Consider the following 27,541-nt stretch of genomic DNA (forward strand, 5'->3'; position numbering starts at 1 on the left):
AAGGCGGGTGATGAGAACACAGGCATTTGTTTCTCTGTTATTCCGGAAAGTATACGTTCATGTTACTTAGACACCTAACTTTGCATAATATATTTCTCAATAAAAATCATGCCACATAAAAAAAAAAAAAAAGAGCAACAAGGAAAGGGGTCTTCAGTCTCCATTTCTGCAGGTGAATAGTTACCAATCAGCGTCTTAATTTCTAAGTGCATTTCAGAACACATTGCAAAGGCTTCTTAGGAGTCAAAAGAAAAACATTAAATGACAGCATCATAATTTTTATAACTATTTAAAAAAAATCTCAAATGTTTTCAATTCAATGTTTTTAAGGACAGTCATTAAACAGTTCATAAATCATTTTCTCAAAAAATTAATCTTAAAATAAGTCATGTCTTTACTAATAAAGTGAATGACCCAAGAATTTGTATGCAAGTACCAAAGTGAAAGAAAATGAAAAGAAGCATGGCATTTCATGATCTTTAAAACAGTACTAAAAAAACCCCAAAAACCTGGTTGTCCTGCACAATATTTATGTAGCATAAAAGCAGATTAACTATTATGATATTAAAGCATTACATTTCAGAACATACATTACAGTATATAAATATTTGGTACCCATAAATTTTCTTCTAATAAAACAAGCAAAAACACTCAAAAGCACCAGAAGTAATATTGTACTTTATAAATAAATGCGTCCTTCTTTTGCCATTTGCAGGTGCTCCTACAGTAACATTTAAAAGCTGTGGTTGGAGTTCCCACGGTGGCTCAGCGGAAATGAATCTGACTAGTATCCATGAGGACACAGGTTTGATCCCTGGCCTTGCTCTGTGGGTTAAGGATCCAGCTCGGATCCCAATACCCTGTTTCATTTTCTCCATGGCCATTTGTACTTACCCTCCTGCCTCCACCAAGTTTATTTTTAATCGCTAAAATATAAGCTTCAGGGAACCTTGTCTGCCTTGTTCACCACTGCAATCCCCAAGGCCTCGAACAGTATCTGACATATAGTAGAGGCTCATTAAATACTTGTTGGGTGAATGGATACCACCCAAAGGTTGATCGGAATAGAAAGTCTGGTCAAATAAAGGGATCAGTCCACTATGGATCCCACATACTGGGGGAACAGACAGAGAGTTTTAGACGCCTGATACAGTCTTCACTTACAACCAACCAACGTACCCGCTAACCTAATGTCCATGTGATCTTTCAAAAGACAAATCCCATCACCTTAACCCCCAAGAGATGACATCAGTTTGCATGCATTCCCATGAACTGTTAAGTCAGAAATGATCTAATTCCTGCCTAACTTGCCAACCAAATCCAGTCTACTGCACACTCTACACAAGCATACCTTATACTTCAGCAACACTGGATTCAGCCTCCTGAATATTACATGCGGTTTCAAGCCTTGTCTCACCATGCTTCTCTGTCTGCCAACTCCATCCCCAATGAGTTAGGAAGCGCCAACGCAAACTTGCAGACCCAGCTAAAAGATCTTCCACCTGGGAGAAGTTTACCCAGAATTTTGCCAAGTTCCATTAGGAAGAGGAGGAAAGGAGCAACGGAAACAGGGAGGATGTCATCCCTGCTGAACTGAAATAGAAATGCAGCAGGTTCTCGGCACGTGGTACAAGGCTGGAGGGATAATGAGGAACCATGGAAGGCAGGCAGGTGGAGAGAGCCAGTCGGAACAGAGAGCAAGGAAGCAGACCTGAACGGGACGATGCACAAGATCAGGAAGAAGGTATCAGAGGTGAAGGATCAAAATCGTGGATGTGGGTTCAGTGATGACTCTAACGGGAGCAGACTTTAAACGTCACTTTTATCATGGCACACACCTTGATTGTGCTCGCTATCCAAGATAGCAAAGAATGCCGTGAGGATTTCAAAAGAACTCACACTTCCAACAGCATTTTGTAGGAATGAAGTTTTTTGTTTTGTTTTGTTTTTTAATGGAGAGAATTTGTTTTTATTTATTAGCAACCTGACAAAAGAAAAAAAACTTCCAGATTGCATTAATTTTGGCTTACCAAAGGAAAAAGAAAACATCAAACGCATTAACTGCAAACATTAACCTACATTATAGGGCTGTTCATAGGATTAAATGAACTAAAATATAGAAACGGCATTTAGATAAGCATCTGGCATGTGGCAGGCATCATCCTAAGGGCTTGCTATCATTACTAACATTCTCTTTGCCAGATTTCTAAAGCATCACAAACAAAACAACAATATATAAAATCAAAAAGCAACTCTAACAATAAGTTACAAGAGAAGCAAGCACAAGTATTTTAAAGATATGGGAAAAAAAGTATATGCAGCCAAATTTGGTCGTATTAAAATACCAAGATTCAACATATGTTCATGCAATTTTTCCTGGAAGATTTTGAAGACTATGTATAGAGCAAAAGTAAGCATTCAAATACCCGCTGAATGAATAAATGAATACATTCCTATATATCTGTATTATTTAAATTTATATATATCTATTCTACTTTTAATAAAGTAGAATACAATAACACTAAATATCAATATTAATATGATACTATTTTTAATGGCACAGAATAAAAATTGTGAGATTCCTATTTTCAAATTTCAATTATGGGTATTAAGTTTATATGCCATGAAATATAAAGTTGTGAATAATCACATCAAAATAGAAAATTTTAAACCAAACCAGAGACCCTGTTAAAATGTCTTTTGTAAAAGAAAGACTTATTATAAACCTATTAAGCAGTACTCTTCTACGATACAAAATCCATTTTATCTCAAAATAAATTCTAAGAAAAAACATCAATTTCTACCATGAAGTCTGGAGCTCAAGTTGACTTTGAGATAAGATGAAAACTAAATTATTAACATACACAGTAATAGATTAGAATATACATGATACCATTTATATTTCGAATATGAAAATTTCCAAATAGATATTGGTATATTCTGCAAAGTATCCAAAAATGCTTTAAGGACATGAACAAATACTAACTCACAGAGATTATAATTAAGCACTTAGTTATTGAATTCCATTGAAAAGTATTAGGTAACAAACTAGCTCATGGCCAAATTAGAGTCGAGGACATATACGGGGTATGCTTTTAAAAATCATTTTAGGTTTTTGTTCTGTAAAATTTTTCCATCTTAGGCTAGGCCAAGAGAAAAGTTTATGTAGTTCCCTATTTAAACCAAATCCATTAAATGACCCTCCTGTGGTAAAAGGCTATAAATCAGACTAAATATTCCTAGTCTAGCATCCTAAGAAACAATAAAACAACAGTTGAGTAAGACCTGCAGAGTACATCACTATAGTGTCATTATCAATATGTCACTCTTGAAATCCTGTCTTCTACGACTTCAGAAAAGGATAAAAAATATATTTCTTTTGTCTTACAGGACAAATTGACTCAAGATTCTGAACCAAAATAAGCCACTGCGTTGCTGACTATAAACAGCATGCTTACGGGTACAGCATGACAATTTAGATTAAGGATTGATGTGCATTTCTTTCTTGGATATTTAAACAATATGCATTAAACACAAAGTCAGTAAAATCAGATTCATTTTCTTTGACAGAATAACCACCACAACCACCATCACCACCGTACGTTTTCTCATTCCAGTCATACCAAAAACAGGACCAACACAACTATAAAATCTTAAGTCAGGACACTATAACCCTTATTGTACAGTTCTTCATGTAATATTTATGTTGGATTTCAGGTACTATATGTTAAATGGAGCCATTTATTTCCTGATCTTTCAACCGACTACTCAATTTGAATGCTAATTTAGATAAATGTAACCCCGTAGAAACACCATTAGTTTAACAACAACAAAAAAGATAAAGATCTCTTACCTCCAGAATACACTGATTAATTAGGACGCTTCAGGGTAGCACATCCTGGGAAACTTCAACGCTCTGCATAAGGCTGGCTAATGGGATGCACTTTGCAAGTATAATATCCCAAAGCTGATTCTGGGATGGATCACTATTCTGAAGACTATTATTCTGAATTGTACACGATGCAAAATTCTAGAAATATAGGAGATTCCGTCTGAATCTCCTGGATAATGGCCCCAGGATATTATTCCTTGGAATTAATTATTATTTGTTTAGTTCTCCTTAAAGAGGTGAATGTAAGAGGCTGGCTAGTCGATTCCAGGAAACTAGTGCCTTATTCTAACAGAAGGACAGCAATAGTTAATTCCTTTCAACATTAAATTCTCAGGATTTGTCTGTATTCTTCCTTTGTGTAAAATGACTTTTAAGAATCAGATAACTCTGGACCAAAACCTCCTAAATAGTTCCGGTGTTTCTACAAATAAACAGTTTAATAATTGCAAGGGGGAGGAGAGGGAGAAGTTTAGGACAGGGTTTTTTTGGTTTTGTTTTTAGGTTTACAGTTAAGCTTTGAGATTTAATGCAGTGTCTGTCAATCTAAAATTCATTCAAAATTATTCTTCACAGACCATAGTAAAGACAAGGGCCAGCTCAAATATGAATGAGGTATAAAAGAAAGATAAGAAGGCTGCAATCTAAAGCACTTTAAATATTAAATATAAAAGAATATTTATACATAAAATATGAACAGGTAAGTTTTAAAGTCTAAAATTCTGCACTTTGACCCATGATACAAATGTTCTCTACATATAAGCTTCTGGGTTTAAGACATCTAATAAAAAGTATGATATCATTTATTTAATACACACTACGTGACAGAGATGATGCTGAACCCATAACGAAAACATACTCTCATTAAATCCTGACAACACTTCGACAAGGTAACCCTTGTCTCTTTTCAACAGAAAGATAAATGAGGTTCAAACTGCAACGACATGTAAAAGGCAGCACCAGGGCGGGGATTCACCAATGTCCGACTTCAACCTCTGCACACGTTTTACGATACAACTTTGCTCGTCTATAAAACGGGAGTCAATCCTCACTCTTACCCTCCTATTGGCAGGTCCTAGATACGCAAAGCTGCAAACTCACTAAAGTTTATTTGTAACCGCAAAATCAACACTCAGAGTGCTTTCATGATGAGTGGACACGAGTAAAGCGTGAACGACATGTCACCTGGGGCCTGTGTGCCTTCTCCACTGAGGTCTCTGCCTCCTTTTTCCAGCTCTGATACTACAAACAAGTGTCCTTCGGGTGGTTTACTTAGCGCCACACTTCCCACCTTCCCCCTTCGTGTGCTTTTGTTGGTGATTCACTGGCTTAAACGCTCCCCAGGCATGATGCTGCGGTGATGTCTAGCCTTCCAAAGCACAAGAAGCCTGTGATGTGCTTAGGGAGGAAATACATGGGCTCAATAAGCTTTGCTCAGGTATGATTTTTAAGGCTGTCGGTCATGAGTTCAATGTTAATGGATCGACAATATACATTAAATCAGGTATTTTGAGACACAAACATACATAAAACGAGGTTACGCACTGATCAGCCGATGAACGTGTCGTGACCACAGGCTCACAGGAACCTAACCCTGCATCTCCCTTAGGAGCAACGGTTTGGCCTTTGCTAAGTCAGCATTCCCAACAACTTCATAGAGCACAACTATGGTGTGTGATGCAAAAACTGATGTCAAGGTTGCCCCCCCCCAAATGTTTACATTAGGATTTCAGTAAAAGAGTCTCCTTCTGTGATTTTTCCGTCAAAGATCATCGCTATATTTGCATAGTCATCACCCATCTGTTTAAGAAGAGAAATGCTTTGCTGCCATTCCCTTTAAGGGGCTGCAGCTGCACGTGTCTGGCTTTGCTCAGAAAACTGACCTCTCTTAAAAGCAATCTGGCTTTCCGATGAGAAGGTCTAAGGAATTAAAGTTCATTTTTTATTAGTGGATGTCACAGCTACTGTTAAAGATGACTGTTTTGTGAGATTATGATTTTTAAGACTAGATTGTTACATGTAACACAGACAGTACGAGCAGCGGCAACAACAAACTTTGCATCAAAATTTAAAAATATCAGCACAAACTGGAACTCTTACCTTTCTTGCCCAAGTCAGATATTTTATTGAAAAAGAAAAAAAAAAAAAAAAAAGAGAGAGAGAGAGAGAAAAGATTACAGTACTTAAAAATCCAAACAAGGACAATTTACGATTGCAAGAAAGAAAACCTCAAGGAGCCCAGTGGCTTCGCTAAAATTTTGAATACAAAAAAAACGTGGACCAGGAAAACAGTGTTTGGCCTAATGCACTAGTTCCATGATAAACACACATATATAGTATATCTCCATCGAGTGAAACTTAATCACCTTTTTACAATTTAGAGAGGGAAGGCAGCTTTTACTATGGTTAAGCCATGTATCATCAATACCATGAAGCTAGCCTATCAGTTGTAATAGCTTCTATAAAATAGCACAGTGAGATTGCAATAAGCCTAGAAAATGGGCTACAAATCCCAGCTACGCTCAAGCAAGCAGTGAACCAAAAATAAAAATAGGTAAAACTGAACCAAGAACTAGATAGCATTCATCTAGATTCATGATTGGTAAGGCAAAGTTCATAGGCCAAGGTTTTAAAGTGACTTATTCAGATCTAAAAGACAATCATTATACAAAATCAAATCAAAGCATTTATGTAATTCAGAAAAAAAAAAAAATCACGACTTTTTCACTCCAAAGGACATGGCACAAAAAAACTTACTTACAATTACCAAGTGCTACATTATTGTACCTCTAAAATATCACTTTAAATATGCCAAGGTAAAGAGACTCAAAGTTGCACTTTATCACTTTTAATCTCTCCAGTCTAGACAAGCAATCTAAAAGATGTCACATAGTCTCGCTTATAATACATTTGCTGAAATCTTTCAGATTGTAACAACTTTAGGTAATGAAAATGTCAACTTTAAGTTTCTTTTCCAATCATCATATTTAAATTAAACATTAAATGCTGAATTGACAATTAATCCATACAATAATATAAAAATACATGTATTAAATCACAATTTTCATCGATACTGGAACTGGATAAAAATATTAATCATTTTAATATAACCATTTTGAAGAACTCAAATGGCCTGAATGTAGTAGAGTGTCGAAATTATACCGTCATTAGAAATGTTACATTGTTCGCTTCTGCTTGGTGAAAATGAGCTCATGCAAGTATTTTTGACACTCACAGTGACACATACACCTCTATTCTAAGGATCTGTAAGCAGCTCTCACTTTTAAACATGACAACATGATTCAGAGTCATACAGTATTTGTTGAAATACCAGCTTTCACATGATTTCAATACGGGCTCTAAGCCAAAACGATCACTTTGATTGGTTTCAGGTATCAGACAGAGAAGATAATTTAAAAGGTAAGAGTAAACGATTCTACCAGCACAGGCTACTTATCACTGTGACTAGATTAAAACTAAGATGACTTTTCCAAGTACAATAAAAACTACACTGTAAAATACAATGAGTGTGCAATACAGAGCAGATTATCCACGTCAAGAAAGCAAACTTGAACAAAATACAAACTGTAGCAGATTATCAACCTCACCTATTACTCATGTTAGCCCTTGTTAAAATACCCTGAGTAAAATGCGAATATTGTAAATAGTGCTGGCTATATAAGATTTCTCTAAAAATGAACCATAAATGTCAATGCATCATGTTTTTTTAATTTACAACAGTCAGACATGTAAAAGTGAGTTCTTAACCAGTCACAATATAAACATTAAGGAATACTTATGTGAGATCTGGAAGTTTTTCATTTTCTAGCTTTTGTTAGCATTTTGGCAAAGCAAGTGATACACAAATGGTTTCAATGTAAAAAAAAAAAAAATCATAAAAGAGAAAAATATATAAAATGTACAGTAGTTTCTACCCACCCTGGGCCAACCTAGATCCCTAGAAAGCCTCCCCCATCAGGTTCACGTCTGACTAAAGGAAGAATACCAGTCCTCCAGCAAAAACAGCCCCATCTTTTCATCAAAGAGGCTCTCACTTCAGTGATACTCCTCCAGGGGAAGAGGACAGGAGCCAGGTTCCCTCGAATGTCATTCCCCAGATGTTCAAAACGTAACTAATTTATTAGCATTAGAAGATTTGGTTTATAGGGGAATCTCACTGGTCCAGTTTGTAGCCTACAAAAAAATGGATTATTTTTAAGTATAACATTAGCATATGAATAAAGGATGAGGATGTGGCTTTTTATTCCATAGAAATGGATACATTTCCAAACATGACAGTTAAACAAGAAAGCATGCCTACCATTGAAGTTGGGGTCCCTCCGGATTTTTTAATATTCTTGGAAGGCATTCCATGAAGGCGACTGAGTCTAGCTTGGAAACCTGGAAAATCAAAGTCCTCAATTGAAGGCGCCGTCTATGATCACTGGAGCAGAGAATAAGTTCCTACCAATTCGGAAATTCAAGTAAGGGTGGGGAGGGGGTTGATACGTTGAACGGTGGTGACGGTGATGAAAGGCAAAATTCACACTCACAAGATCCAAAGTAATGCCTGGTAGGTTTCTGGCACAGCCAGGCCACGGCTTTTTTTTTTTTTTTTTTTTTTAAGGGCCCCACTTGTTGCACGTCAAAGTTCGCAGGCTAGGGGCAGAATCGGAGCTACAGCTGCCGGCCTACACCACAGCCACAGCAATGCTGCATCCTTAACCCACTGAGCCAGGCCAGGGATTGAACCCAAATCTCATGGATCCTAGCTGGGTTACCACTGAGCCACAAAGGGAACTCCCGGGCCATGACTCTTAATTACTTAGATCTTAGAGTATTACCCAGGGCTTTTCTTTCGTCTCAATTTCTCTATCATTTCACCATGGGCCTAGTAAGAACGCAAGTCAACCTTTCCAACCATTTGAAAGCATGAGAAATGTGGTAGCTGAATGACTGGTCAACACGCTTTTACAGCAGCTTGTGTCTGAGTCTTTCATTCCCACTTCACACATCCTCTTTGAATGCTTCTTCCTAGAATGACTACAAGCCCGCTGTGTCCACCAGACAGGGAGTGCTACTGACCTCTTCTTCCCGGATGGGACATAAGTGGGAAAGAACCAGTTAGGATACTTTCAAAGACAGGATCGGGTAGATTTTTGTCTAGCTCGGTTGGGTCTTCCTTTTCCCACCACGGAATGACTCCAGTGATGCCACATGCTCCACCCGACTCCTTTTCGTAAAACCAGTCGCTCTGCTCATCATCACCTGAGCAAAGACAAGAAATCCCCCAAAGATTCAGTTTGATCAGCCAAATAACCAGAGCTGTCAGATTTAAAGAATACAAGAAGGCAATTAAATGTGAATTTCATATAAATGATTCACTTTTAATATAAATATACATATACAACACTTGGGAACATTTTTTTAGTATATGTCCAAACCCTAAATGGGACATACTCACTAAAAAAAAAAAATTAAAAAATAAAAAAAAATTGGCATTTATCTAAAATTCAAATTTAACTGGGGGTCCTGTATTTTATCTGGCAATCATCTGTATAATCTGTAAAGAAAACTTTTTCTTCTACACTACAGTTTCACTTAAGAAATGTTTTTTTAACACTCTAACGAGAGCTGCCATCCACAAAAACATAAATGTTTCAGAACCAATTTAAAAATGTGAAAAACAATACTAAATTGGTTAATCCTTTGGCAAAAACTATAGGGAAATCCATTTAAGTTCCTACCCTTTCGATATTAGGGAAAAACAAGCCTTAATGTTCTGCCAGGAATTAAAAGGTAGAAAATTGCAGAACCCGTTCTTTGCAGCTCATAATGGTATATAATTAGCTTAATTTCATGATTTGTATGGAGTGTAAAAATGGGAACAATCATGAACAGATGTGACTAAATGAAATTAATCTGATTAAGTTCATTAAGAAATAGTTGTGAAAAAGTTGATTTTAAATGAAAAGTGACACCACCACAGAATTTACAAAGAAACCACAATGAACTACAAGCAGGGCATTTTTAAAATAGAACGCTATTCTCAGTTAAGTCTGACTTTTATCCTTGAGTGAAACCACAGAATAACAATTAATTAAAAATGCAATTTGAAATGGGTCTTTGGTGTGAATCAAAAGTATTTTGTATTTTTTTTTTTAAATAAGGAGATGTATAAGGAGACAAAAACACCAGAGAAAGCAGATGGCTTTTAAAAACAAAAGACAAACAGCGTTTTGAATATGATCTGAGTCATCAGTCTTCTTCATGATTCTTAGAAAAACTACTAATTCTGGTTTCCAAAAGGTCATCACGACAGCTGTAAACTTTTTCTCTTATAGAAGCTTTCTGATTTTCAAAATCTCTTACTACAAATGTTTTTAAAAACAAACTAAAAAAAAAAAAAAAAAAAAAAAAAAAACTTAAACTTCAATTGAAAATAATTTTATGGGAAATAGCTCTGTTTCAAATCATGAGGGAGTGAAGTTGAAAGCATTTGGAAAGCCAAAGTCATCAGTTTGTTTTGACTGAGGATTTAATAAAAATTAACTTTTGAAAAAACAGGCACAATTGAAAGCCCATATATATTAGTATTTCCATTGAGAGTTATGTTAAGAATTCAGAGGTAAGGTATAAGCCTAAAAAAAGGGAGTCACTTAAAACTAACGACCCTAGATCTTAATTCCAACTGGGACAGCACTATCATAGAAAAACGAAGTTATTTTATTTTGGATGTCATACACAACTTTCTTCTTAATGGGGAAATCAAATAGCTAAAGAGTAAGAACTTGAGCTCTGAAGTCAGACAAACTAATTCGAATTCTGCTTTGTTAACACTGGGGAAGTTACTTCAAATTTATTAGTCTGGGTTTCATCATCTGAAAAAAAAGGAGTGGAGCAGAAACTCAGAGTTGTTTTAAGAATAAAATAAGAAACTAAATGTAAAAGAGGCACTTAGTGATGAAACATGATGGCTCACAATAAATACTAGCAGATTATTCTAAGCCATTCAATGCTTCTCAAAGATTGATAGGCTTGTCAAAAGTTATTTTTGAAAAAAGCTTTTCCATTCCATTTCCTTAGCAAATTCAGCACTGACACCATAACTCTGAGTAGACACAGCTATTTTAACAAGAACTTAGGTTTACTACCAAGGTGTTCACACTTAACTCTCAGCCCTTCTAACTCATTTCAGCAAAGTGTCTGATCTTTGTGAAGTCTGTGGTCCTTGAAACAGTTATATATCTATTTACCTGGAGTAATAATTTACAAGTAAGCAAAAAGAAGTACTAATTTACTCGTACTGCCAAGAGGAAGGAAAGACTAAGAAAAAAAAAAACTGCGGGGCAGCTATTATTTTGTCCTTTTTTTCCATAACATTATTAAACTATTTATAATTAAAACATTTTTTATTTCCCCTTGGAAATGACTGCTTTCCTTGTAAGATCTCAAGCAAGTCAGAAAACACTTGGGATAAATATTTCCATGGATGCCTCCTGTCCCTTTACCGGGGTTTTGGTATTTTCGAGGGGAACAGGTAGTTTCAAACTAAGGCCATGGTGAAGAAGTGTGAAAAGCTTCAGGAAATTTCAAAGACGGAGAAGATACAGGTTAGGTGACATTACTGTTGAACAGTGTATACTTTTGCATGCAAGAAACTGGTCTAATGACTTATAAGCTGGATAGGATGAATAAATGTCAGAGCTGAATAAAAATGACAAATGACTCACAAATCCACCGTTATGAATATGCTTAAACAGAACTAAGTACACGGGGAATTGGGTGGAGAATGAGAACCGGAGTCTTGTGAGCTTGCTGAAGGAGACAACATTAAAAAGACTGAGGCTTGTAAAACTTTCTCAAGGGAGATAATCCTTTCCTGACTTCAGGAGCTCCACAGACTAGCTCTGGGGGATCATCAATTAGTTTAGGTTTCTAAGGACAGGATATCGTTCATAGCAGGGAAAGGAACTAAATCCCAGTCCACCACGTAGTGTGTGGAAGGAAGGGACTGGACCGCAGTCAGCAACCTTTGAAAGTACCAGCAATAAGCACAACGTTAACATAAAGGCAGTTTTCCCCAAGAAATAAAAAAAAGAACAGGCAGTACCTTGTCTTCCCTCATCATTGGTAAACAAACCAGCATCAGTGCTGCTGAGACTACTGGAATCACTGCAACAAGGGAAAAGAAACAAAACAAACAAACAAAAAAAAAACAGATCAAAAGAACAATTGATCTCTCCACTGTCACATTTTAAAGAGACATGGCAGCTCAGAGATGGAACTTAGGGCTGACCAAGGGTCTGAAAGAAAATAAGACGACTTTTTTTTTTTTTAATCAAACGGCAAATATCCTGGATCCATTAACTACAGAGCGTATTATTTTTGGCACATAAAACCACAGGACTCTAATGGGACTCTGACAGCAAGCCAGATGTGACTGTAACGAGGTGCTGACACAATTGATGCATTTTATTATCTGCTTTCATCAAATGCTCACTGCTCCTTTCTTATTCCATGCAATTCGGCTTGAGCCCTAGGACGTGAGATACAAGGGCCTGGAATGGAATGACTTTTCATCCCTACATTTACAAATATTCCAGAAAAGACATTACTTTGGAATTCACAACAACTCTTATTACTTAGCAAGGGGGGGGGAAGTTTACAATGGTAACAGTCACAGTTAGAGCGAAGTCAAAGTTAAGGTTCCCCCTAAAATGAATATTGCCATTGCGGAGGAGGAGGCACACAAAAATAACAGGTTCTCAGTACTCCCACAGAAGTCTGAGGGCTTGACACAGAGTCAAATCTAAGACATAAATTAAAACAAGTAGTAAATATTTGACTGACATGAATGAACGGTCACAGTTGGTTTTATTAGAAGCGATGCTTACATGAGACTCTAGTTAAACGAACCCCAAGGACAAGGTCAGGTAATAAGAGCTTTGGTCTCCGAAGAATATTGAGTAATGGTCTTAAAAATTCTCACATACTCTCTTTTTACTGTAATACTTACTCCTAACCAAGCAGGAAGTCGTCCCAGGTGATTTTTAAATTCTAATATTTCCCATCAACAGGGAGAACGCTGACTAACTTGAAAAAAAAAACTCTACTCTGTTTTAAAATATTTCCTTTCAAATATTTCACTTGTGAGTTTAAGATACAAATTACAGATAAAACTCTAAATCCACATTCCTTTTCTGAACATAAAATCTTTTAGAGTTTGTCTGACTTTTATTTTCCTTAAATGATTTTCACTTTTTCCATTATCGTTGGTTTAAGTTTTTGTTCGACTTTTAAAAAAATAAACAAAAAGTATAAGAATTCGGGTGGCGCATTTTCCCAAGGAATTCTGAATTGGTACCTGTTTCTTTAACTTTCTTCGAATTAAGAGAATGTATGGAACTCCCTGAACAAGTGTTAATGAGAGAAAACAGTATTTTCCAAGAGCATCACCAACTTACGTATTTTCTTGTCTACAAACACGTGTGCTCCTCTATGCAGAGTGATAAGACAGTATTAAAAACACTTCAGGAACTTTGTCTTTCTGCTATTTAGCTGCCCAAACGACCACAGATATTTTGCTTTCCCTTTGTGACTGAGTAGCGCTCTGCTGTCTGCCCCAAACAACACAAATTCTAAAATTCCATACCGTAGGTCACAATCCTTTTTCTGAAACCCGACAGGCAAAATTACTTCAAATTCATTCTTTTTTTCACAGTCTAGAAAGGTATATTCTAAAATCCTAAGAGGGGTCTGGAGTAGCACTTCATCATCAAACATATTCACACATTTTTTTTTCAATCAAATGATGGGATATCCTCATTAAATAAGGTCAGGTTAGGTTTGGCCACAAATTACTTCATGTCACAGCTTTGAGAATTCAGATTTACAATAAAGGATTGTGAATCTGTGTGCCTTTTTTGGGGAGCGGGGCGGGGGGGTACAGTGGTCTTCCTATCTCCCCGAGTTCAGATTTCCTCTAACGAATTCTACACATAGCCAGTTTCATCTTTTCAAAACATGACTTGTGGACTAAAAATACCATGACATCCTGGATGGGCTCCTGGAACAAAAAAAAAAGGACATTAAATAAAAACAAAGGAAATTCTAATAAAGTATTGACTTTTGCTAATGTGTCCATGTGGGCTCATTAATTGACAAATGTACTACTGTAACTGATGATATTGGCAACAGGAGAAACTGGGGGCAGAATGAATGGGAACAGGGTATATACAGAAACTCTACACTATCTCTGCCACCTTTCTGTAAATCTAGAACTATTCTAAAAGAAAGTTTATAGAACACACAGGTGCATGTGTGTGTGCGTAAGTGTACATAAAATAAGCCTTTGATTAAAAATCTCAAATGACTTTCCCACATTTATTGGACTAAATTTAGACTTCAAGGCTTCCTATGGATGGACCGCCACCTAAATCCCCCCATCCCCATCTCTGGTCCTTCTGTTTACGTTCTTTCTCCTAGTGGTAGCCCAACCTCCTCTCTCTTCTCTCTCTACCTGCTGCTCTTCTTAAAGAAGATGAGAATTACCTAAGACTCACTAGTCCTTCACGATCCTTGTCCTCCTTTGAGCAATTTTTGCATGTTTTGAACATGTTCCCTATTTACATTTCACCTAATGGGCATCTAGCTAGTTGCTCCAAGTATATCATGCAGTTGTTGGTGTGCCTGATAAATCACAACAAGACCTGACACGGAAGCGAGCCTTTTCATTTTCAGCAGCTGAGGGACCACTGCGGCTTATATCCAAGGACGCCTCTTTCCACCACTTTAGTGGGATGTGACAGCACAGTAGTCAGAGAATACATTCCGTGAGGGCTTGTTGAATTAATGCATGGACACCAACCCCAATCCCCTGCCTCAATCTGTTCATTTCCTGTATTTTCTGTTCTCGCTGTCTTGGCGTCATCCGAGCGTTCTCCTTCTCGTTCATCTTCCAATCGTCCATTGATTCTAATTCTTAAAACTGCTCTCACATTTTTCTCCGCCTTCTACTGTACTGTCATAATTCACCTTCCTTTTACGATGGACTGGAGCCAAAACTAAACTCTATTGTCAAGATCAGGTTACTTTGGGAAAATTTAAATCGAACTGTTTTTTTCATTGTGCAGCCTTCTCCGCTGACTTCCCATTCCTTGCGTGATGAAATCCAAGCTACTGGAGCACATGAGCCTTCCAAGCGCGCTGATCACAGTGGCCTCAGCGCCCACTTTACACTGCAGTAACAATGGACTGCACACGCTTTCCCACGTATGCCACACTTGCTTCGCAACCCACATTCTGCCGGGGTCATTCTCTCAACCTGGGATGCCCGGCCTCAGCTCCTCTAGCATCTGCACGAGGCCTTCAATCACGGCTCCTTTAAGAAGTTTGCCCTCCCTAGTCCCTTCCACCTTTTTCATCCCTTGCGTGTTTGGCTATTCTGGATGATTCGGCTAGAGAGAACAGGGTCGGCCTTATTTGTGTTGGGACCATGACTGAACAGTAAACAGTTGTTATTCAAATGTTTGTTAAAATCACACACACAGGGAGACAGTGCCAGGCTTATCCTGCGGTCCCAAGAAATACACAGCTTTTTATGGTAGGAAAGCTTTGGAAGTAGTCTCAAAAAACACTTATTCTTGCTGGGAATGTACTTTAAATATTTAGCAGCCTCCCCACAGAAAGAATATGCAGCTAAAAATAACTATAGGGGTACATTTAAAATAAGAGGAAAAATTTTAATTTATTTCAAATTGATTTGAATATTTATTCAAATATTCAAAAACATCCTTTTTGAAAATGTGTACCAAGGTTGTTGATGCTAGGTAGCCGGACCGCACCTAATACTCAAATATTTTTAATAAGGAAAAGAAGAGTATCATCTCATTCCTAGTCCAGGGTACATGTCTGTCAATAAAAGGCAGACATCAATAAAAGGAGGGGCTTCCACGATCACTCCAGAAAGCAGGTAACCGGGGGAGAAGCCAGAATGGAGGACTTATCTCCACTGCCACACACCCCCGTCCCAGGAGCTGAGCAAGACAATTACTTTCAAGTCAAGCTCAGTCACAATGGCCCGATACTAGCACAGAAATAATTCTCACTCTGGTATAAAAATGACAACTTTCTTGGAAGAAAAGCAGGTACCATACGCTTTTCAAAACCTTCCTGGAATGTTTTAAGTCATCTTTACATCTTTAGGAAAATTACCTAAATAGAAAACCACCTCCAAGAGAAGGTCGATTCTATCAACTTATGCCAGGTCCTATGTGCTATCTGCAATCACATTTACAAGGGAAAAGAATATATATATACATACATACATATGTATGTATGTATGTATGTATGTATGTATATATATAAAATGTTTATTAGATCCACAGCTCACAATCCATGATCAAAGTGATGCCAAGCCTAACAATTAAAAATCAAAAACGCCTTCCCACGTCATTTTTAAAGCATGTTTTTTTCTTGACCATAGTTCTGCATTTGATTTTAAGGACATGCTTAAAAGAATGAACAGTCAATACTTTCTCATTTCTGCAAGTAACATCAGTTTGTGTAAAAGAAAAGTGATCACTTACCTTTTGCAGCTGTCAAAATCATCCTTAACAGCTATCACTGTGGTATACCTGCTTTCTAGAATGCACGGATTAGACTAACTGCCAAAAAGGATCACTGCTTCTGGCATTGGTCTAATGACAAGATCAGGTTTTCTAGACTCTAAACTGGGTTTTGCAACTCATAAGAGGTCAGAATTCCCAGCAATCCATAGGCTTCTTAAAATACCTAGCCACACGGGTCGAAGTGCTCTCAACTTTTGATTCTCAGGAATCAGAATAAACGGATGAATTGTGACACTAAAAAGCACCAATGGCTAAAGCTCTGTAATTAAACAAATAAATAATTATAAATGCAATTCTAAGAGCTATAAATGCACTGTTATTCAAAAGCACACAACTTTCCCACTGAAAATCCATTTCCTTTTCTCTTTGTAGCTGGAAATTAAGTCATTATAACACAATCAAAAGCCTTTGTATAAATCAAACAAGCAATTTTGCTTTGTGCTAAACATCATAAATTTTAAGTAAATATAACTGTGGTTAAACAGTGATATCACTACCATTATTAAAACTCACAATTATTTCAAAGTAGAATTAATTAAAATCCAAAACACATTCAACCGCAAACACGGGAGACACCTATTTTTGTATTTAGAGAATAAAAAAGTCACCTTTCACTCATGAGTTCATCTGAGACTTTCTGCTCTTCGTAGTCCATTTTGTCCTTGTTGGTCTGGCTTACTTCCTCGCTTTCTAAAACTACTCCTTCGTCTTGGGTTTTTGGTCCTTGCCTAGCTATTTTCAGCCTCCTTTTTTTGACTTTGTTCTTGGTGAACTCTTGATATTGGTACGCTCTGTTATCATTGTCCACGTCCTGGTCCCTGCAGCCTTCGGGGGGCTGGCTCATGGGCCGTTTGCTGGCACTGTCCTGCGGGAGGTCCACGGCCATGCGCTTGACCTTCCTGCGCCGGCGCAGCGTCCGGTTGCCGAGGCTGTCCACTGCAAAGTCGGACTCGTGCCACAGAGGTCTCTTCCCTCGGACGTTATTATTTAAGTTGGAGGATGGCCTGCGCTTTGCCACCAACATCTGGTCGTCAGAGTCACTGTGATCTTTTTTATTATTGCTGTGATTCTCTCTATAGTCCCTGCTTGCTTCTTCCAAACTAGAGTCGGAGCCTTCGCTTAAGCAGTGTCCGGTCTCCCAGGGGTGATGGGCATTATAGGACCTCCGTTTCCTCCCTCTCCGTTTCCTTGCCTGGCGTTTCAGAGGGCAGGACAGGCTTCGAGAATGATCTCCCGTTTCAGCGAAACCACCTCGCGCTTGCTCTGAGCTCTCCTCTAAGGCTGAGACAAGATCATGAACCAGCTCTTCCATGGTTCGACTGAAATGCCTACATTTTTTTTTTTTGAAAGAAAGAAAGAAAAATTTAAAGAAAATAGGCAGTAGTAACCACATTAACCTACTTTATTACAGCAGGTAATTTGCTCTACATCTGACTAGAATTCAGTTACTAGGAAGAAATGTTTAAAAGCTACTTAATTTTCCTACCCAAGATATTATGGTTTCAAATATTCTGACTCATTTTTAAGCTTTTTCTTGTATAAGTTCTTTTATTCAACATAGGAATTACTTTTCAATAGAGTTAAGCATAACATCAGCAATGAAAGAGACTAGTGATTTTATATTTTTACCATCTAATTAGGAACAAGTTATTTCTGCTTAAATCACTATACTCTAGTCTGCTCCTGTTCTTTTCCTCTCATCCAGAGAGAACGTTCTGGATGCCCTGCCATTCCACCACACACACACACACACACACACACACACACACACACACACACACACACACACACACACACACACCCCCAATGTCTAAGTAAAGACCTTAACATACAGTCCTCTACTGGCCACGTGCTCTACCAGTCACTGCCACCACAGGCAAGGCATACAGAAGGACTGGCGGGTACTTTCAAGACCTGTACTTAAAGCTATACTCGCAATGAGAAAACCATCCACAAGTCAGAAAGGATAAACATTTGTATTCTTTGGGAACCTTTATCAATGATACGGGTCCTTTCCAAACCCAGGTCCCAAAGATTCTCAAGTTGGTGGGATACAGGGCCCAGGCCCCTGATTTTATTTTTTAAACATAACAGGTATTTCAAACATATACCTGTCTTATATAAGATGATCACGAACCATTCTTTCTTAAACTGAGTTCTAGAAGCACCTGGGAGCAAAACAGTCTCGATTTTAAAGGCTATATAGTTTCTAGAGTCTTTAGCACGGGTAGGCACGTTTTCTGTACAAGGCCAGGTAGAAAATAACTCTACGCCCTGCAGACCATTAGGTCTCTCTAACTGCTCCACTTTTCCCACCGTAAGGCCAAAGCAGTCGCAGGGAATACAGAAATAAATGGGCATGGCTCTGGGATGCAGTGACTGGTCAGATGCACACTGTGAGCAATTAAAACTCAGTATCAGGACACTGTCTTTCAGTTAACGTGAGTTTGTATTTCCAGATCAATCCCCTCCGACATTCTTAAAGAATACACAAAAAGCCTATACAGTCATCTGTTTTTCCAAAACATGGTGATTCGAATACATATATATTAAATGAACTCTGGAGGGTCACTACGGTTGGGTTTTGTTTCGTTTCGTTTTGTTTCCTTTGAAAGGTTTCTATATATTGCTCAGGTTTCAGGACACCGCATTTGATTATAAGAGGACTACGTATCACATAGGAATTAGCATCAGGCCAATACCAGGGCTACAATTCTGACTATGTTGATAAGCCAAATGGATCTTTTCTCCATAACCTATACATTAATAACTGCCTTTCCAGTTTTCCTTTCATTGCAATGAATACTTTGTTCTTTTCCTTGAGTACTTTTTCGGTGGAGGAAATGTTGTCTGAGAATGATCATCTCTGAATATGGTATTGCACCTTTTAAAAAATTCACTGGAAGCCCATTTAACATATACTACAGGAAATATCCTTTGTCTAAAAGAAGACTCAGAATCACCTGGCTCTGGAGTAATTTACTTTTTGAAAAGATAGTTTTCTTATCAACGGGTGAATGACTAGTTCTAAACAGCAATGCAAAATTAACTCATGCACAAATACAATCTCCACCTAAAATTGCAGCTTATTTTGAAAGTTACAATGTAATGCTTTACTTTAGAAAATTTGATGGTCCCAACTTTAGAAAAAGGTTAGCACATCAGATTCAATCCACTGAAATCTGATACCATTCAATTAATTCCATTTAAATTAATTCAACTGCTGTACTAATAGTTTAACAAAATATAACCAATAATATTACTAAAAATGAAAGCAAAACTTTATTATATCATTAAAAGCCAGCCATATTTGATTTTATATTGGTTTTCTCAAGAAATAATTAACTTATTTACAGAATGGAAACAGACTCACAGATTTTGAAAACAAATGGTTACTAAAGGGGACAGGTTGGGGGGGTGGACTGGAGGTTTGGGACTGGCAAAATGCACACTCTAGTATTTGGAATGATTGGCCAACAGGGTCCTGCTACACAGAGAACTCTACCCAATATTCTGTGATAATCTATGTGGGAAAATAAAGAATCTGAAAAAAGAAATTTAAAAATAAAAATTTGATTTATTCCATGATGCCGTTCAAAGATGAATTAAGCAAAAAACTACTTTAAAAAGCTTAAAAAAAAAAAACCTTATAAAAACACAGAAAAATACATTTAAGTGACACTCAGAGTTCAAATTCTTTTTCCCTCTTGAATATCAATTCACCAGAATTCTACGAGTCAATCTCGACCAAAACTCTTATTAAAGAGCCAATATTATTAAAGTTAGTCAAGCTGCTTTACAGTTAGTCAGGCTATTTTACTTACACCTCTCAAATAAAACCGGTATCCACGGGCATCACAGAAAAAGTCAGGGTAAGAGACCATCACATGATCAATAGCTCATTTATTTCCTTTGGCAGTTATCGAAAACCCCTACCCTGAAACATTTTATCCTAAAGACATTTTCTTAAATAAGTCCTTTCCTACTGGAGGTGAAACCTGGAAATACATAACTTTTCTGTACAAAAAAAAAAAAAAAAGTATGTTTGTTAAGCATCCGTAGTTTTAAAAGTTGAATTACAGTAAAATCCAGTGAATTGCCCCTCAGCTACTTTGGAAGTTTTATATTCACATTTATAAAACAATTTTTTTTACTTGGAACCTACTAGAAATGAAAAATTTTGGAACAGTTTGCCCTGAGCACAATGCCTAAGATAACTGTTCACTTATAGCTTTCTTAAATCTAGTCCAAATGAATAATAAAATTATAGTCCCACTATTTATATAAGGTTGGGGTCTGTGAAAGGCAATGACTTAAGTAGATAAACATTTTGTTATTTCAGGGGGCATTAGATTATGCTGAGCCATATAAGATGCAAGATCAACCCAGAATTTGATCTGCCAACTTTAGGTAAGAATACTTGGCCAAACGTCAGGTTGGTTGCTTTGTCCTCCTCCAGGCAACATCAAACATCCAGTAAAATGAGTGAACGGCTCTCCCTAGCTTCCTTTAACACCAAGTTCTCATGAATTCAGAAAAGACCTTCCTGAAAACCGCACATTTGAGAGTGAGGAATATCATTTAATGTAGAAAACACTGCACTGAGTTTAAGGGTTTTTTTTTTTTTTTTTTTCCCAAATGTTTTTGGTTCAAAGAAGAAGAATCAGGAAGCTGCTCCAGTCCTATGTGACTGCCCATATGTATGTCCTCGAACAACTGGCAAGTTGACTGATGAACCGAGGGCTTCCAAGGCCTTCAATAATGTAGAGGCAGGCACGGCAGGAGCTTAAGGCCAAGAAAGCCCCCTGCCCCAACCCCCCAATAAGTAATAACTATTTTCTCAGTGACTATTATTTTTTCGAAGCCTGTATTAGAAATAACTACTATTCCTACAAGGAAAAAATATAGCATATGTAGAAAAAACACAGAAAAATTTCCTTGCCTGGATACTGATAAAAATAACTGTAAGAGGACAGACATGTTCTGTCTACTAAATAAATTCAACAGATTCATTATAAAATAAAAATCTTCCAGATATATCTAAAAGCTAATTGACTACAGCTAACAGATATCTAGTTGAGGGGGAAAAAATCAAATATTCTTTATCACCTTGTACATGATAAAATCCTCATCTTCATCTCTGTAAAATACAGATTATTTCTTCTACAAAGTTAAGTGATTTTAGTAAGTGCTGAAAGTTACCTGTTGGTAAGTATAACTGTTCAGTTGGGCTTCAGAAATGTAAAGGAATAGACATGTATGTGTTAGGTTCTATATGAATAAAAATTCAGTGTACACAAAAACACTGAGTTAGCAGTGCACAGTCAGGAACTATGCTGATGAATGTATACTATGACTATTACAAGCTTAGGAAAGAAAACAGTCTTGGAAGTAATATTCCTTGATATCCAGGCAAGCTTTTATTTAAGAGAGGAAAGGCTGGTTGTTTCTAAAAGTATGCGGCAAATAGCCAAACGGATTAAAATGAATACATAAGAGTGTTGACCGTGGCAGTGGGTGACTAAACAGGCAAATCATGAGTCTTAAAGATGCCACATCAAGGGCTGAATTTTCTGACTAATTTAACAAGACATGATCCATAAGAATTATCTAAAGTTCGATTAAGATTTCTGCTGCTCATAGGAATTTACAGATTTCCTTCCTTAATGATACTATTATTTATCAAAATAAGTCTTTATCTCAGCCTAGTAATCTATGAAGAGATTATACTTTCAATTTTCTCCTTTTATGTATTTTGGGACAGATTACTTTAGGAAATTAAAAATAACTAACATTATTAAATGGAAACACTTGGGCTAGTTTAGAAATTCCCCGACCTATCTATTGAAAAGAAATCCTTTCTCCCTTTTTGAAAACAAGTAGCATAGGGATGGGAGCATCTATCGTATTCTGAAACATGTACATGATTAATTATGACTTTACACTTACACTAGGCAATAAATTTGGATCAAAACCCTCTTGGGGAGAAAAGGCTGGGAGGAAATTGAAAAGAGCCTGAGCTTTAAGAGTCACAGCAAGAATCTGGAAGCTAAATTATACTGTATTCATTAGCAATAGGGCCTTGGGCAAATTGCCTGTCTCCTGATTCTCTTTACTCATCATAAAAATGGGTATAATGACTATCCTGTAGGGATTCTGTGAGGATAAGAATGGAGCAGTTATCTCATCTTTCAACAACTTCTACACAGAAATAAGAGGAAGCTGTCACTGAAATATCAAACCATTCTTCTCTTAACATACAACTGTATCAGGAATCCTGAGTATGTCATAATACAAGCAAAGACCATCAACCTTTCGGAATTCTTGAACCACTCTGAATGATGGGGAGAAGGGAGGTAATAGACATTTGCAAAAATCTGGCATACAATTTCAAGAAATTGATGCGTTTCCTTAAAAGACTTTTATGGATGAAAAGAGAAAATCTCAAGTTAAAGAAAGATGCTGTGTTTCTGACCTACTCCTAGCCTAATAATTTATAGCTCTAAAAAAAAAAAAAAAGATGAAAGGACATTATCCTTCCAAGTTAAGAGTCACAAAGTTTGCCACCAAACAGAAAAATTCATTTCCCATGATGGGACCAAAAGCTCTACTGACTTGCACTCAATTGGAGGTGCTGCTTGCTGTTATTTTGTCCCTTTTGTCACCACAGAAACAGAAAGCTTTCTTTCCTCCTTACCCTAGCAACATGACAAAACACAAATCAGACATGGCTTTAGAAAAAAAAAAAAAATCTAATCAGTGATTTTCTAATTCTGCTTTCTAACAAGTGATTTAATAAGGTAAGCTCATTTATTCTTTAAATTTGAAGATTATTCTTTTTTTTCTTTTTTTCTTTTTTGTCTTTTTGCCATTTCTTGGGCCGCTCCCGCGGCACATGGAGGTTCCCAGGCTAGGGGTCGAATCGGAGCTGTAGCCACCAGCCTCCACCACAGCCACAGCAATGCCAGATCCGAGCTGTGTCTGAGACCTACACCACAGCTCACGGCAACACCAGATCCTTAACCCGCTGAGCAAGGCCAGGGATCCAACCCACAACCTCATGGTTCCTAGTCAGATTCATTAACCACTGAGCCACGACGGGAGCTCCTGAAGATCATTCTTTTGACTTTTTTATTTAGCAACTTCAAGAATTATTCAAACTTCTTTCCTTATACTCTAATCACTTTCAAAATGTAAACTACTGAATATAAACTGCCTAGATGAAATAAAATCTATATAAGTCTAATACAAGCAAAAATAATTTAAAGTCAAAAAAATATTTTATAACAATTCTTGTTAACATGCGTATATTAAAGCACATCTAAGCCACCTTCTAATATTCAGGAAATGAGTCTCATGCATTGTTCATACATGGTAACTACTATTCAACACTAATTGAACATATATTCTGAATTTCTAGAACATGAATGAGAATGAGACAACTGAATATTAATTACAAGTACCTAGCATAGTGCTTGACATAACAGATGTTAAAAACAAAACCAAACAAAACAAAAACAAACCAATCAATGACTAAATGAACAAATAACAAAGGAAAAAATATGGCTTGACTAAAAATTTGAACAATCCAGATTTCAAACTGAAACAGAAATGTGACTCAAACAAACCTGACAATACAAAATTGAGTTCAAGACAAAGGACAAAAAAAAAAGGAGTTACTTAAAAAACACATTTTTACTATATAGTTTTCTAAACCTAAAAAAAAAAAAAAATAAAAATGCCAATTAAAAATGAAATTATAGAAAAAAAGTCCAGAATCAATAGTTTATTTGTAATAGCTTTTTTAAAGTAAAGCCATATAAAGTGAAATAAATGATACTACAGCTCAATACATCAATAATAATTTGAGTTTCATTATCAAGAACTTAGTTTTTAAAATTTACTTAGTTCAACTTTAAAATTTTTCAAAAAAACCCCTCATATATTGACTTTAAATACAAACTACCAATAAAGCAAAGAGCAATAAAGAAGTATGTTTAAACTCTAAATATGATTTGTCTATTAAATGAAGCAAATTTTGAAAGGGAAGTTAACAAATTTTGAAAGGAAAGCTAATTTTAATAAGTATCAAAATAGGTACTTTTTGGATCCTACTTTCAAAATTATACCTGAATGAGGTGGCAGGCCAGGGAGATGGACACTCCCAGCTAGAATGATTTTATAAAAATATAATTTGAACTACTTATAAGAATGACTTACACACAAAAAAATATGTATTTTCCGACACAGAAGTCATAGTTTTATTCTTTAATTGTATAAAACTTTTCAAAAAAATAAATAAATAAAGTGTTCCCACTGTGGCTCAGTGGTAACAGGCCCATCTAGTATCTATGAGGATGCGTGTTTGATCCCTGGCCTCGTTCAGTGGGTTAAGGATCCTACACTGCCATAAGCTGTGGTGTAGGTTGCAGATGCAGATGGGATCCCGTGGCTATGGCTGCAGTGTAGGCCTGCAGCTGCAGCTCCAATTTGATCCCTAGCCTGGGAACTTCCATATGCTGCAGGTGTGGTCCTACAAAGACAAAAACAAACAAACAAACAAAATAACAACAAAAACTTTTCCTTAGACTTTTAAGTTATAAAATATCAGTTCTACATTTAGCAAATTATTAAGAAAGAGATAAATCATCTACATTTACCCATGTGGTACCTGGAAACTGAAAAACTAACCTTGGTGTTTGAGGAAAAAGTTGAAATCAAATGGGAGTTAAATACATCAGGAAGGCTAGGCTGGTTAACAAAGCTTGGAATATACTTGCCAGTTTATACGTTCCTTGTGATACTGCATCTTATTTGGACACACAGGCAGTATACTGGGATAGATAAGAATCTTATTTTAGATATACTGGAATCATACTGCCAATAAGATATCTGGGTAGGTTATTTAATCTGTATTTGCTCCTGTCTCATCATCTATAAAATGCAAAAAATGTTAGCAGCTATCTCAACAGACTTACAGGAGATGATACACGCATTTAACACTGGGCACCACTGTGGTTGCCAAGGGAGTGGGAGGGAGTGGGATGGACTGGGAGTCTGGGGTTAGTGGATGCAAACTATGACATTTAGAATGGATAACCAAGGAGGTCCTACTGTATAGCACAGGCAACTATATTCAGTCTCCTGGGATAAAACACGATGGGAGATAACATCACAAAAAGAATGTGTGCGTGTGTATATACATATACATATGCATATATATATATATATGGCTGGGTCACTATGCTATACAGCAGAATTAGCACAATACTGTAAATCAACTACACTTTAATTTTTAAAAATTTAAATTAAAAAAACCCACCGTGGCATCAAATAACTACTTAGTAGTAGCATTGCTAAAGGCACTAGGATTTCATCGCTGGGATAAAACGCACATGCATTTGTACCGTATTACAAGGAAGAACCTAACTTGTTTTGGGTAGAAGGTGAAAGGGTGAGGAAGGAGTTGAAAGAGTCATGTGTTTCAGTTAAGGAGTCGTCTAGCCTCCATATCAGTATCACTACAGCAAGAGCAGGACAGTCCACACAGCACATTTTTCCTTCCTCACTTATCAAGATGCTGAATGGGGAAACATTACGAAAGGTACCCCAGAAAGGGAACCCTGGGGTAATGGAAATGTCATGGATCTTGCTTTCTGTGGGGGTCACACGGTAGATGCAATTGCCCAAACCAAAAATACGAAATGCTTGAAAATGATGTGTTTTATTTTATGCTACTTACATCATCATTTAAAAAAAAAAAATGGCTCAAAAAAAGGTGCTCACTAATTTTCTCACTGAAAAATGTGAGCATTTAAAAGGAAGATAATCAAGGAGTTCCCGTCATGGCGCAGTGGAAATGAACCTGACTAGGAACCATGAGGTGGCGGGTTCGATCCCTGGCCTTGCTCTCTGGGTTAAGGATCTGGTGTTGCCTTGAGCTGTGGTGTAGGCCGGCAGCTATAGCTCGGATTGGACCCTAGTCTGGGAGCCTCCATATGCCTCAGGTGCAGCCCTAAAAAGACAAAAGGCAAAAAAAAATAAAATAAAAAATAAAAGATAATCAAGATAATGGCTATAATTCCCTGTGCTATACATACGCCGTTGCTGCTTATCTTTTTATTCACAATGGTTTGTTTCTCTTAATCCCATACCCTTAAATCACCCCCATCACAATCTTATAATAACTTTTAATAGAGCATAACCTGTAAAAATACTGAGTAACAAGGCTGATATTATGTAAATCAAGCATATTTCAACTAAAATATTTTTAAAGGAGCATAACCAAATCTATACTCATTATAAAATGAACTGCAGAATGATCTGATCTCATTCAAAACATTTCAGACAAAATATTATTTTTTTTTCTTTTGTGTTTTAGGCCAGCAACTATGGCACATGGAGGTTCCCAGGCTAGGGGTCGAATCGGAGCTGTAGCTGCTGGCCTACACCACAGCCACAGCAGCGCGGGATCCGAGCCGCATCTGCGACCCACACCACAGCTCATGGCAACACCCGATCCTTAACCCATTGATCGAGGCCAGGGTTCAAACTATCATCGTCATGGATACTAGTCAGATTCCTTTGCGCTGCTCCACAACAGGAACTCCTCAGCCAAGATATTCTTTTAACTTTTCAATCACAGGTGATGCAAAAGAAATTCTTTGAGATCATAGACTAGTATAGAATCCCTCATTCTCATTTGCTGCACAATCTAGTAATGGACATACATACTTCAGTCATATTTCGCCTGTTGTTCAACACTTTATGTTTGAGAACAGTCAGTAGAATATGTGCTTGTTTGTTTCACTGCTTGTCTTAGGTATACTAGGAGGAGGAGGGCTTGGGGGAAAAAATAGGACCGGAATTATAGTTTTCAAGTAGAAATCCCAAACCCAGCTTCTAGCTTTAGGACTAAAGGATGCACAGCAACGTTGGAAAAGCCACTTAAGTATTCTGTGCCTGTGATAATCTCCTATCACAGGGCTGTCATAAGGATAAAGTGCATGAATTTGTGCAA

At 37.0% G+C, this 27,541-nt stretch overlaps 1 protein-coding gene across 15 annotated transcripts in view; it reads right to left on the reverse strand.

Annotated features, from left to right (window-relative positions):
* GPATCH2 (G-patch domain containing 2) overlaps window positions 1-27,541 on the reverse strand; it is a 188,915-nt gene that overhangs the window by 160,584 nt on the left and 790 nt on the right. For 14 of the 15 annotated variants that reach the window (XR_014817295.1, XR_014817296.1, XR_014817294.1 and 11 more), the window contains exons 2-5: window positions 17,130-17,849; window positions 12,003-12,064; window positions 8,975-9,157; window positions 8,211-8,290 (exon numbers count right to left, since the gene is read on the reverse strand). Coding sequence is in view for 5 of the 15 variants with exons in the window: in XM_021064101.2 (XP_020919760.2) it covers window positions 8,211-8,290; window positions 8,975-9,157; window positions 12,003-12,064; window positions 17,130-17,849 (1,045 nt within the window). In the remaining 10 variants the exon portion in view is untranslated. Of the gene's footprint in view, window positions 1-5,990; window positions 8,084-8,210; window positions 8,291-8,974; window positions 9,158-12,002; window positions 12,065-17,129; window positions 17,850-27,541 lie in introns of those variants that run through there. The other variant, XM_021064105.2, reaches the window with a different exon arrangement.

This window comes from Sus scrofa, chromosome 10 (assembly GCF_054392235.1).
Source record: "Sus scrofa isolate SSC_HxYL_T2T_F1_AM1 chromosome 10, Sscrofa_HxYL_maternal_Yorkshire_Landrace_v2.0, whole genome shotgun sequence".
Lineage (NCBI taxonomy): Eukaryota > Metazoa > Chordata > Mammalia > Artiodactyla > Suidae > Sus > Sus scrofa.